Raw genomic sequence first — 13,967 nt, 5'->3', positions numbered from 1 at the left:
ATTCGCCGTGTAGTACACTAGACCTGTCGGAATACAATGAAGTGACAGACGTCACGAGATATCTCCTAATACCGTGTCGCCCCTCCTTTTTCCCGATACAGTGCAGCAACACGACGTGGCACGAACTCGACAAGTCGTCGGAAGCCCCTACAGAAATACTTACGTGTGCTGCCTTTACGACAGTCCGTAATTGCGAAATGTTGCCGGTGCAGGATTATGTGGAGGAACTGATCTCTAGATTATGTCCCGTACATTTCTGATGGGATTAATGTCAGGAATTTGAGTAGCCAAATCATCCATTCGAACTGTCCAGAATGTTACTAAAACAGTTGTGGCACGGTGACGGGGCTCATCGCTTTTTGGAAACACTGTGACGAAGCGAGCCGGGATATTTTTACTTCCCCTCTTGTTTTGCCATCTGCCTCCTTAAAAGTAATTTTTTCATTTTTGAACTAATTACCATTAACGTAAGTAAGTTTTAATCTGCATTTTCATAAAAGAGAAATGTTGGCCCTCAGTTTTAAAGAATATAACACCAGACTTAATTTTGTGCTTAGTTTTAGGTATGTAACTGATTTTCTAATTTATTTCGACTATGCCTAGTTCGTATCTTTTGTTATAGGGTGAAAAAGGTAATCGTTTCGTAACTTAAATTCTATTGTTGATGTATAAACAAACATAAATTCTGTACTACTCATAAGCATTTGGAGGAACAACTAATAGTAATCTTAAAGTATCTATTTGTCTCTATCTGAAAACATGTTAGCAAAGCCAGCCCTTAATTAATTTCAAAGTAATTAACAGTTTTGTCAAAAGTATTGTTTGCATAACTATATTTGTTAATTTCATGACTTAAACAAATAATTCAGCTTAACCCTCGTAGTAGAAGAAACTGTTAAAAAGACGGAATTTTTCAATGTATTCAGTTAATTTAAAGAGTTAAGTTTTAATTGTAATTTCTGTAAATTTAACTTCGAACAATGTGTAGTTTCGGCCCCCATTACTGTGAGGATATATAATGGCCCGATTTATGGTCACGAGAAAGTCAGTTCACGGCCAAGTTTCAGATGAGAAACCTGTGCTGGCTAGAATGACAACAATGCTTCAATGTAATTGTGAAGTAAGTGTTAAACAATTAGGCCGTGTGTACAAACCAATGATAGGGACTGCTCCATATGTACCTGATTATTCTTCAAGAGCTGTGGACTTTTTGGTTACGTTTTTACTGCTCACAGATGTTCAACAGGAAACTATTGTAGCAGTATGTGGATGATCGCCTGCAACCTATTAATGAGGCTTATCAAAAGTTAAACAATAGTCCACTGGCCGTATGACTGTGTGATATTGTGGGGTTGTAAACAGTGAAAGTAAAAGACTGAAATGCAACTGTGCACCTGTCGGCTACGTCATTTACAGTAGACAGTAGATAGTAGACACCCCGTAGTTTTTCAGCCAGTATGTCGACACCAAGGACAACAAATAAAGAAACAAAGCAGGCGAGCATCGTCACGACGCGAAATACGTGAACGGTTGCAAATGATATCCGAGTAGCTGAACATTACCATTTTCAGTCAATGGGCGGTACAGTTGGACCACAGGACCCAGCACATTCCCTGCCCACCTTGCACAGTGCCTTGTTGACAACTTGGAGCCACGGCTTCGTGGGGTCTGCGCCACATTTGAACCTCACCATCAGATCTTACCAACTGAAATCAGGACGCCTCTGATCAGGCCATCCAGTCGCAACTCCCATCATGCGCTGGTGTTGCCTGAGACTGCAGTCGTGTGTGTGTGTGTGTGTGTGTGTGTGTGTGTGTGTGTGTGTGTGTATTGCTGACGAAGGCCTTAATGGCTGAAATCTTTAATTGTGAGAGTGATTTTGCTGTGCCGATCTGCGTCTCAGCATCTCCGCTATACGGTGAGTAGCAACTTTCCTTCTCATAATATTGTTACTTCTGCCACACTCATCCATATGCAGCTCTACTCAAAATTTATGAATGTTCTTACATTTACTTCAAAGTATACCTCCCTTCTGAATATTTTGATGCAATAAAAACAGCTGTCATGTCACATTAACTGACACAAAACTGAGTGAAAATAAAATTTCTTCAGATTGCTGAAAAATTTTAACAGTTAGCGTGCGGCCAATGTAATATTATGTCTTCAGAAGGAAACAGAATGGTGTGGCCGATGTAATATTATGTCTCGTCAGTTACAATGTTCCTCTGTGGCGTCAAACATATATTTTTGACTCCTGCGAAGTCCGAGTGGTCTGCAGGCTTCGTAGTTTCAACCGCAAATGCTAGACGGCAGCAGCGAACTCGGCAGAATACGTTCTGTTTACGATAGGTTTTGTTATTGTAGCTTACTTCATAGGCATTATCTGGCATTGGCATCCTCTCAGTTTCATTCGTTTCGAGTGTTTTCGTGTCGATTTTCTTTTCGATATAGGATAAACGTTTGGAGCAAATGATTTATGAAGTCCTTGATGAGTTTTCAGATCGTGAAATAGGGATGTCTGATGACGATTCGGATTATACGTCATCTGAAAATAGCAGTAAGTCAAAATTTGTTTCAGATTTTGTTGCTGCAAATGGTTTTTTTGTTAGCTTCCCAGAATTTTATATTATGAATTATGCTCCTGTTCAATTGGAAAGGCTGGAAGAAAGGACACCTCATACGAGTGCACCGAATGTAATGTTCGGTTGTGTATCTGCCCCTGCTTCAAAGTTTATCACATCGTTGTCCACTATGAACACTAAATTGTGTACTGAACTTATGCTTATTGTTATTTTTCTTTATTTCAAGTGTTTCGTAAATATTTTTTAGAGGATAACAACGTGTTTCATTGTATATAACAGTACTGTAATTCTTTTTCAATTTTTTTCTGGTAATAAATATCACTGACTTGAAATTTCATTGGTGCCCTCAAATTTTAAATTATTGACCCCAAAATTGAGTACTTAACGTAAAAAGTCCAATAAACATAAAAATGTTTTGGAATTCCAACAACAGTGAACTGTACAGCAGTAAGAAATTACAGAAAAACACTGATTTTACCTAGTCCGCAGGTGACGGCAACTCCAAAGTACATCAGCACTGTAAGTGTTAATCAACAGATGTTTGTACTGATGCAGTGTGCCAGAATTGTGTGTAGAGTTTTCTCAATGGCTCATTAATGGCGTGCTTGCGGGTGTTGAGCCAAGTTGTCAATTCGAAGTTACACAGAACACAATGATGACTAGATAAGAGCTATGAAATGCTGAGAGAATGCGCATTTCACAGGGTATCAAAGAGCATAGCAGGGTCCGGGAGTCACACCACACTACAGACAGGAGCACAATACTTACAGTACTGGACAGTCTGGTTAAACACCACACAGGGAGAATGCTCGATAATGCAACTCGACATACCGGTAGAGGACGGCTGTGTCAGGCATCAAAATATGGTGCAGAAAACAGAAATCGACAACTCGGCTGAACACCTGAAAGCACACTGACTATTTGACAAATACGAGGTGCATTCAAGTTCTAAGGCCTCGGATTTTTTTTCTCCGGACTGGAAAAAGATAGAAACATGCGCATTGTTTTAAAATGAGGCCACGTTCATTGTCAATACGTCCCAGAGATGGTAGCACCGTACGGCAGATGGAATTTTACCGCCAGCGGCGAGAATGAGAACTGTTTTAAATACACTCCTGGAAATTGAAATAAGAACACCGTGAATTCATTGTCCCAGGAAGGGGAAACTTTATTGACACATTCCGGGGGTCAGATACATCACATGATCACACTGACAGAACCACAGGCACATAGACACAGGCAACAGAGCATGCACAATGTCGGCACTAGTACAGTGTATATCCACCTTTCGCAGCAATGCAGGCTGCTATTCTCCCACGGAGACGATCGTAGAGATGCTGGATGTAGTCCTGTGGAACGGCTTGCCATGCCATTTCCACCTGGCGCCTCAGTTGGACCAGCGTTCGTGCTGGACATGCAGACCGCGTGAGACGACGCTTCATCCAGTCCCAAACATGCTCAATGGGGGACAGATCCGGAGATCTTGCTGGCCAGGGTAGTTGACTTACACCTTCTAGAGCACGTTGGGTGGCACGGGATACATGCATTGTCCTGTTGGAACAGCAAGTTCCCTTGCCGGTCTAGGAATGGTAGAACGATGGGTTCGATGACGGTTTGGATGTACCGTGCACTATTGAGTGTCCCCTCGACGATCACCAGTGGTGTACGGCCAGTGTAGGAGATCGCTCCCCACACCATGATGCCGGGTGTTGGCCCTGTGTGCCTCGGTCGTATGCAGTCATTCATTGGCAGTTGAAGGAGACACGTGGTGACGGAGTTACGGATGTGTCGAAAGTGCGTTCGTGGGTGCGACAGTTCAATGAAGGCAGAACATCGTGTGACAACAAACCGAAACAACCTCGGGCTCGCACAAGCCGGTCTGACAAAATGATTGAGAAAGTGGAGAGAATTGTTTTGGGGGATCGCCGAATGACTGTCGAACAGATCGCCTCCAGAGTTGGCATTTGTGTGGGTTCTGCGCACACAATCCTGCACGACGACCTGAAAATGCGAAAAGTGTCATCTTGGTGGGTGCCACGAATGCTGACGGACGACCACACGGCTGCCCGTGTGGCACGTTGCCGAGCAATGTTGACGCGCAACGACAGCACGAATGGGACTTTCTTTTCGTCGGTTGTGACAATGGATGAGACGTGGATGCCGTGGATGCCATTTTTCAATCCAGAAACAAAGCGCCAGTCAGCTCAATGGAAGCACACAGACTCACCGCCACCAAAAAAATTTCGGGTAACCGCCAGTGATGAAAAAATGATTGTGTCCATGTTCTGGGACAGCGAGGGCGTAATCCTTACCCATTGCGTTCCAAAGGGCACTACGGTAACAGGTGCATCCTACGAAAATGTTTTGAAGAACAAATTCCTTCCTGCACTGCAACAAAAACGTCCGGGGAGGGCTGCGTGTGTGCTGTTTCACCGAGACAATGCACCCGCACATCGAGCTAACGTTACGCAACAGTTTCTTCGTGATAACAACTTTGAAGTGATTCCTCGTGCTCCCTACTCACCTGACCTGGCTCCTAGTGACTTTTGGCTTTTTCCAACAATGAAAGACACTCGTGGCCGCACATTCACCAGCCGTGCTGCTGTTGCCTCGGCGATTTTCCAGCGGTCAAAATAGACTCCTAAAGAAGCCTTCGCTGCTGCCACGGAATCGTGGCGTCAGCGTTGTGAAAAATGTGTACGTCTGCAGGGTGATTACGTCGAGAAGTAACGCCAGTTTCATCGATTTCGGGTGAGTAGTTACTTAGAAAAAATAATCGGAGGCCTTAGAACTTGAATGCACTTCGTACAGAGTATCAGAGGAACAGACACTATCCTTTCTTGCACTCGCTGAAAAAGGGAGGAAAGGAAAATTAAAGAGGTATTTTGCTGCTGCAGACAGTGCTGTCAAAAATTCTAATCCTGAGATTAAGGAAAACAACAGAAAGCGTCTCACTAGAATTGCAAACTGCCCTTTTTTAGAGGAAAGTCGCACACAAATAAAAATAACTAATGTGGACATTCTAGATAATAAAATCCAGTGTGTTAAAGAGAATTTCAATTGGATACAATAACACACTTGAAAATGTTAATATAGGAAAATTATGGTTTGTTCCGTAAAACAAACATCTTCCAGTAAACATGATCAGGAACAGCAAGTGCCCAATATGAGGATTTAAACAAAGACAGGAATTGCATATGGCAAGGATGCTTGCATTCTGAAAATTCTAATTTGTATGTGGATAAGACAAAAATTGTCTGCATAACTCTTCTTGCATTGTTCAGACTGACCTCTGTCCTCTTATTTTACTACTATGCTGTTATGGTCCCGATATGCACGTTTTTTCCTAATTCCCCTATTTGTCTTCCTTCTGTAGTAGATAAACCACGTGTGCTCCACTACAAATTTGCACCAAACAGGAACAACGAGCTGTGGTCATGTTTCTGCGGTCAGAAAGTGCATCGGGGGACGCAATCCGTCAAAGAGTTTTGGCACAACTTGGGAACAGTGTCTCGCCACAACAGAGTGTCTACGATTGGATTGCAAATTTGTTCACACAATTGTTACGCCAGGCGACCGTACACAGCCACGAATGACGCCGAGTGCACACGTGACACGTTCTGGTACGAGCAACTACTGACAAAGTGGCAATTTGCCTGCAAATCGGTCACAGTTTTGCATACGAAATCATTAAAGTCCGTGCAAAACAGGACCCAAAACAACTCTCAGAGCTGCACGAACGAACACGCTCGAACACCTGCCAAATACGTTTGGATCGCAACGGTAATGTACGTAACGGCTTCTTAAACGAATCACCACTGGTGACAAAACGTGGATCCGTCATTACGAGCCAGAGCGTAAACGGCAGAGCACGGAATAGAAAAAATCTACAACCGCCAAGCAGGAAGAAGTTCAAAACCCACCATCTGCAGGAAAACTAATGCTTACCATTTTTTGGGACACACAAGGCCCAGGACTGGACATTATCAGGAGAGATGCACAACAATAAACACTGCGCGTTACAGCGAGATGCTCGCTTACACGCTAAAGCCTGCAATTCGAAGCACAGACCGAGGAATACCGTCGAAAGGCGCCGTGTCGACGCACGACAGTGCCCGTCCGTGTACCACCACCCGCACAGCTTGAAACACTCCAGAAACTCGAGTTTCATCGAACAGCTCAGCATCCGCATATTCTTTACCTCACCCCTTGTTTGGTCCACTCGGAGAGTCATTAAGGGGCCGTCAACTCACCACAGACTAAGAAGTGAGGGACGCGGTGCGAGTGTGGCTCGCCGCTCGGCCGAAAACCGCCTTTTCTGAGGGCATCGGAAGCTCGTGCGGCAGCAGACCGAGTATGTTGAAAACTGAGAGGTGACTACTGACAAATAACATTACTGTACATGTCCTTTGGTATTGCAATAAAAGGTATTGCTACACTGGATAATTTTTGACCGACTCTCGTATATCGAACAAGTTATTGTGAAGAAGGGAGAGACCTCACATCCTTACAATGCTCCTCACCAGGGCTGCTCACCTCTGATACTCTAATTTCCAGTTCCACAATATGTTCTTCATAAACTTACCTTTTGAACACTTACACCTACAAGACACATTCAATGACTTAAAACAACATGCATTAAGCAATTTCCAATCATTATCCATCAATGCCCCAATTCACTGTTACCTTGTCAAATACAGAAAGTTTGTTTTTCACAACATTTTCAGCCCTTATTTTGGGCAGTCATTCTTCTGCCGCATTTGATGAGGCACACTACGCTTTTCCTCTCCTGTGACAACCTCTTCATTTCAGAGTAACACTTGTAGCCGACATCATCAATCACTCGTTGTACGTATTCCAATTTCTGTCTCGACCTACAGTTTTTGCCTCCTACGGCTCCTACTAGTACCGTGGAAGTTACTCACTGATGTCTTAACATGTCCTATTACCCTCTCCCTTCTGCTAGTTAACATTTTGCAAAATTCGTCTCATCTCATGGAGTACCTACTCACTTCTAATTTTATCATACTCATTTACTTCAGTATCCTATTGTAATACCATATTTGAAACATTTCTGTTCTTGTTTCCCCACAGTCCACAGCTCACTTCCGCACAGTGCTCTGTTCCACAAAGGCAGATGCGCACACACGCACAGGCACAAAAAAGGCCCAAGTTTAAACCTCTATTACTGCCTGTGATAGTTTCTCATTTCCTCCTTAGTACATCCATCTACTTTGTGGCCCCCAACTTTGATATTAAAGTTGTCACTACTCTCATTTATGCTCCCCAACCCCAACAATGCCTTTGCCTTTATTTGGTTTACTCTCAGTCCATACATTGTGCACGTTAAGGTATGTCCACACGATGCCTCTCTTGTAGTGTGCAATAGCAGACTCAAAGGAATAAAAAGAAAGAATGCATGTACACGTGGTCATTCTCATGTTGCCCCATCGTGGAAGCAATATGCTACGAATCCCCTGGTTTGCTTGGGAGCGTATCTTGCATTCATTGTGGTGAACAGGTGACAGAAAAAGGAAACGCAAAAGCAAATATAGGTAAAGAAGTATTTAGGTAACTGCGCTATGAGAGATACAAAGCAATGATTATGATTTGTCTGCACAGTTCAAACTAGAGCACAGAGAGATTTTAGATTTCCTGCTCAGAAAACTGTAGCAATAAGGCTGGCAATTAAATTTTGTTAGCTAGTAAATGGCGATTTATTTACCAGTTGGAACTATTTATTCCTCAAATGAAAACATATTTCAGTGATTATTCCTGATACTGAGAAATATTGAAGGGAGCTTCTTAGTCATTACATCAACATTAATTAAGTTTCAATGCATCGTTTATACTTTATTTGTTTACACAACTTTAATCATCAAAGATGATACATGGATTAACATCCTCAAAATGGAAAAACTGGAAATTTCATAGATGCCAGAATCAACTAGAATGGAGGGTTGTATTTTTCAATTTTGTATTTTTTGCATCATCAATGTACTTCATTTCAATTTTAGTCATTTTCTGAGGAGCTAAACACGCCCCATCACTTCTTTTGTTCAAATGTCAGGTTCCCTTGTTGTTGTGCTTTTAAGCTGCGAAAGCACGAATATTCATCCACAGTTTTCATACGGGCTTACAGTTTTCATAAATTTTTGGCATATTCTTCTCAGTTTTTCTACTTCTAAATTTACAGTATCTTATTCTTTACGAAAACACAATCGGAGACCTTTTAATAATACTTGACACTCGAGGCAACAGATCTCGAATTTTTACTCAAATAATCTTCAGAAGGGGCACTCTGTATGACTTTCTTCTTTGTCTTTAATCATCTATAAACTTAAGCTGGCTTCCTTTGGGGTCAACACACATTACTGTGCACAATTCAGTTCACAGCATAACATCTACACACTACACAATCGAGCGCACATAGACCTCAGCTAGCTGTCGTCTGCCAAAAAGTGCAAAGAATCCGACAGAAGGCAGGCAGCAATGCAGTTTACACGCGGCCACCATTTCCAGGAAATTACGCGTGCTCAAATGCGCACGCAGAGATGCGCTGTTGAAAATTTACGTACGTGCGCAAAGTTGAACACAAATAAGGTATCAGGCAGATGCACCTTCACACCGTTCATTCCATTCGACAACTCCGGTAACCCTTCCCCACCTTTACACGGGACAGCAGGCTCGATGCCTCAAATAATGCCGCAAGACTCGGTCTGACCTGGCCGGTTGCCACTCCGTGACGTGCGCTGCCGAAGCCGAGGGCGCAGCGGACCCCGGCGAGCCCCTGCCGGCGCCTACCGCTCCCGTGCCGTCCGTCTCCTGCCAGCCACCAGATCCGAGGGGGTACTCCGAGGCCGGAGACCCCACTGCCGAAGGCTTCGTCTCTGCGTACAGAAGCAGGCACGTTACAGTGGAGAACAAAATGTAACTTAAGTTTATAATGTGCTAGTAATTATTCCTTAATTTCTACTGTTTTTATTTCCAGTTTTTATCTTTCTGAGTCAAATATTTAGCAGCTTCAATTTTTTTTAAAAAATGGCAACCTTAACCAACATAATGCCCTGATCAAGTTGAGACTTTTAATTGTGACAACCATTTGCAAATTATGTCAAAAAATTGCATATTTTGTCACATTTTTACATTTCTAGTTTCATTATTTAGTGTCATTTACTTTATTCTAAAGATCATATATGTTGTCTGAAACATAACAGCCCATTAAGGCCTATTTAAAATGAACATTTCCCAGTATAATTCAGGATCGCACATGCAAACAAAATATGTAACTCGTCTAGAAAAACTTATAACTGGGAAAATAACTGTTTAATCTATTTCAGTTCAAAGTGTAGAAGCTCTGTAAATGAAGGAAATAATTCCCATGATGGGAGTCTCCAGTAATTAATAGAAAATATAAATGTATTATTGTAATTCCTTATTTGAGAGTTTATTCTCAAATGAAATAACAGACACGTACTAACATCGTAGTGTACTTACTGTTCTGAGCAGACATACGTTTAGATACGTATTTTCAGTTTTACATGTAAATTGTAATTGTTAATTAATCAAAAACTGACTTTAAACAATGCCGAGGATTGTTCGGGATTGTTAAGAAATTATAAATAGGGGCTGCCGTGTTGGCATAGGGAGACAGTCTGGTTTTAGTTTTTGAGCGGTGAGCGTGTAGCTGCTCTATTTGTATTGTAAGTATTGTTTGCCTTTGTAATAATGCTTTAACTCTGTTTTGAAAGTATAATAAATGTATTTAAAATAACGTCATACAAGACGATTTTTAAGTTTAACTTTTCTGTAGTTGAAATTTTACAGTAACTGTCTCCAGGACTTACGCAGTGACAGATTGCCCGATACGATGAGTAAAACAACCCCTAAGAATGTTGTGCTCTAACTTATTCATTTGATCATTTTGTAACTTTTCAATGTCAACAGTAATATATACTTGAGCATACACTGGTGAAGTTTGGAAAAGTTATTTTAATTTCTAATTTCACTCTCAGATTACGGTGCATTCCCTTGTATATTAAGCAGAGGCAAGTTACGACTATGTGGCGCCGGTAGTAGTGAAATAGGGTAAACTTGCCTGGGTACCTCTTACAATGATACAGTGCTTGTTTTGCCTCATCACCCAGAATTTATTTTTGAACAAAATTAAATATTATGAGCAAGTGATGTTACTATAGCTGACTTATTTTAGATGAAATTTATTTCAGCTAAATTTTCCTTAATACTACACCCACAAAATTAACCATACAAGAACATAATATAGTGGATGTTTACAAATCATGTACATAAAACAACACAAAAACATGATAAGCGTCACACATTCCCCAATTTTTTTTATGGCAATTCAGGGTCAGAACATGATTGAAATTTTACACTCTTTATTGTTGAGCGTTAATGGCAACCAGAAAGTAACTGTGCAAGAGATCAAGCACATCAGAACACAAATTTCGCTGTACTATAAGCCTATCCCCACATCCAGTAGTAAAACAACTTGCAAAATCGTCACAGACTCTTTAACTGATCGAACCCTTCACAGATAATTAAATGTATACTCCCACAGAGAACTTCCACACCGTACCGAGGATTGTAAGTCAGGAGATTGAGCCGTTAGTTCATATAAACGTGTGACCACAAATCCTTTGTTTTTTAAATTATTACTGAAAAGTTACATTCGACACGTTTCCAGATTCAACCAAACAACTTCAATGCACTCATTAAAAGAAGATTTTGACTCACTGCATCTATTGTATCCTAGCTGGCACAGTGTTGTGCTCATTCATAAAGGGCTTTGACGCACTGTATTCTAAATGGCGATGTGGTGTCGTGGAGACTTGTTTAGATTTGTCACGTTCGAGGTGCACCGGTATCTACCACAACTGGTGGGTAGCTCGAGGAGGGCAAGTTCCACGGGCCTGCATATTCTACCTACCCCTGTCCATTAGATTTTCATCTCTGGGGTCATAATATACAACTGGTTTCTGAAGCAGACAACCCAGATACAGAAACACTTCACCGACACATCGAGGAAGCCCGCAAAATTGTTCCGTACCGTCAGGGTGTGTCCACGATTCTACGACAGAATTCACATACATTCCAAATGTTTTCACTACAGCTGCAATTTTAAGAGGTTAGCTGTACCAGCTATAAATCAAAGTCCTCTGTCTGAGAATAAGCCTGCTGCAGCACAAAAAGGTGGCTACTGGTAGAATATAAGTAGTTTTAAGGAAAGTACTGTAAATTGACTGGTTGTAGTATCAATACTGAGCAACACTTGGGGGGAGAACAAAGAGATCACCCCTCACTGCAATATATTCTACAGATGGCGTTTCCAGAAATGTTGCTACAGCCATGTGTGGGTGAAGGGAAAAACATAACACAAACAAATCATGCAGGAGTACATCTTATCATTTTCTGTATATTTTTCTGATTTTATATAAGATACCCTTCTGCACAATTATTTACATTATCATTTTTGTGCAACTGAAACTTCAGATTCATAATTTAGTTACTTATATAACAATACTTACACCAGGAAGAAAAGTGCAGTTAGAAGTTATATTCGAAACGAACTGACACGTGAACACGCACCTGGGCAGAGGAAATCGCCATCACCTCCCGTGTCTCCGGCCGGCACGCCAGGCATCCAAATGGTGTTGTTCGGTTCACGCCAACCTGCGAGATGGTTTCAAATTTAGCTGTGTCATCTGTAAAGTATGTTTGTCAATATGTTTTGTTCAACTGGTACGAGTAATTGAATCGATGAATCGGAAAAGGGGTCACATCCACTTTTTTCCAAATTACATAACACAATCCTTTCACTGCAAACGTAATGATAATTGCCTTATTATCATCATCAGGTTTGAAAAGGGGTCATCTACAGTACATTCAAACTCAATTACTGGCCACAGTTGATGGCTAAAGTACGTTATAATGGTGTGTTTTGTTTCACCCCGTGGCCAACTGCCGTGTGACTGTGTGCCTAAACCCATAGCGTAGTAAAACGGTTTTTTGTGATTCCCGAAAAATTTACTATCTCGAACATGACCCCTTTTCCTATTCAACGACTCAGTTGAGCCAGACATTAGTAGGTACATGTCACGACACAGGCAATCTCAAACCAATTTCGAAAATCTCTTTACTCTCACATCTCAAAATGATCTGGGAGGGGAGATAAGAGAGAGAAAAACACTTTTGGATACCTTAACTCACCATGGCCATGTTATGAGTAGAACAATAGCTTATTCTAAAATGTAGACTTTCACGGCCGGAAATATCTTGTCCGTTATAATTATCCGGGCTGTTATGCCGTGGTCGGTTGATGAATTCTGTGTCGATTCCCAACGTTTCGTCTCCGACTGCGGGAGACATCTTCAAGATGTCTCCTGCAGTTGGAGACGAAATGTTGGGAATCGACACAGAATTCATCAACCGACCACGGCATAACAGCCCGGATAATTATAATGGACACAATAGCTTATTGCACAAGTGGTAGAGGAACCAGATAACCAGATGAGGTCTGATAGTAACAGAGAAAGACAAGGAAGTATTTGCAGCTACTAATTGATTGTAGTTAAGTTATATAGTGTCTAACAGACGCAATAAAAAGGAGACAGCAATATGCAAGTACAAAGACGTGCTAGTCAGCTTCTCATGTGATAGGTAATGTCACACACACCACCTACTGATCACACACGGACACAACTGGTGTAATCTCACAACGACGGTAGAGGAGAAATTTCATACGGGCTACTTGTAATAACTACTCCAACATTTGCTAGAAGTGTTATGGAAACAACTGACAATTGTAATTGGGACCAGAAGACTAATTTTTGAATCAGGATACTCTCAGATCTCAGTCTAGCATTATAACCCTCCCAGAATTGCAGTTTCAGTCATCATTGTACATATGGGAATGCCTAACACAATAAAATACAACTGCATGTTTTTTTAAAAAAAAGGGAGAAGAAGAAGAAGAAGAAGAAGAAGAAGAAGAAGAAGAAGAAAGAAGGTGGAGGTTTAAAATCCTGTCTGTGACAAGGTCTTTGAGAGATTGAGCAAATTCTTGTATTCAGCAATGCCAGGGTAGGATATCAGCTACTATGGCTTTCTTGTAATAAGGCTGTGGTGTACACCTAGGTATGAATAAATTTTTGGACATCTCATCTTCTAGCTGCACATTATATTTTTGATAAAATCTTTCATATAATGTTCCACATCATCAATCTGCTACAATGCTAGTGCAATAAAATTATTAATATCTCACAGAGGGACATACCAATTAAGGTAAATTGACTATCAACATAGGGAAAAACCAGAAACAAGACCACAGATGTATTAGATATCCTGTTGCGGATTAAGTTTACA

The 13,967-nt window shown here is 41.3% G+C and overlaps 1 protein-coding gene across 1 annotated transcript in view; it reads right to left on the bottom strand.

Moving 5' to 3' along the window:
- Window positions 1-13,967, bottom strand: part of LOC126212786 (uncharacterized) — a 292,909-nt gene that overhangs the window by 208,018 nt on the left and 70,924 nt on the right. The window contains exons 6-7 of the mRNA XM_049940189.1: window positions 12,192-12,275; window positions 9,307-9,472 (exon numbers count right to left, since the gene is read on the bottom strand). Coding sequence (XP_049796146.1) covers window positions 9,307-9,472; window positions 12,192-12,275 — 250 coding nt within the window. The remainder of the gene's footprint in view (window positions 1-9,306; window positions 9,473-12,191; window positions 12,276-13,967) is intronic.

This window comes from Schistocerca nitens, chromosome 11 (genome assembly GCF_023898315.1).
Source record: "Schistocerca nitens isolate TAMUIC-IGC-003100 chromosome 11, iqSchNite1.1, whole genome shotgun sequence".
NCBI classification, from domain to species: domain Eukaryota; kingdom Metazoa; phylum Arthropoda; class Insecta; order Orthoptera; family Acrididae; genus Schistocerca; species Schistocerca nitens.
Note: the sequence above shows the minus strand (reverse complement) of the source record. Positions and strands in the feature narration are given on the sequence as shown.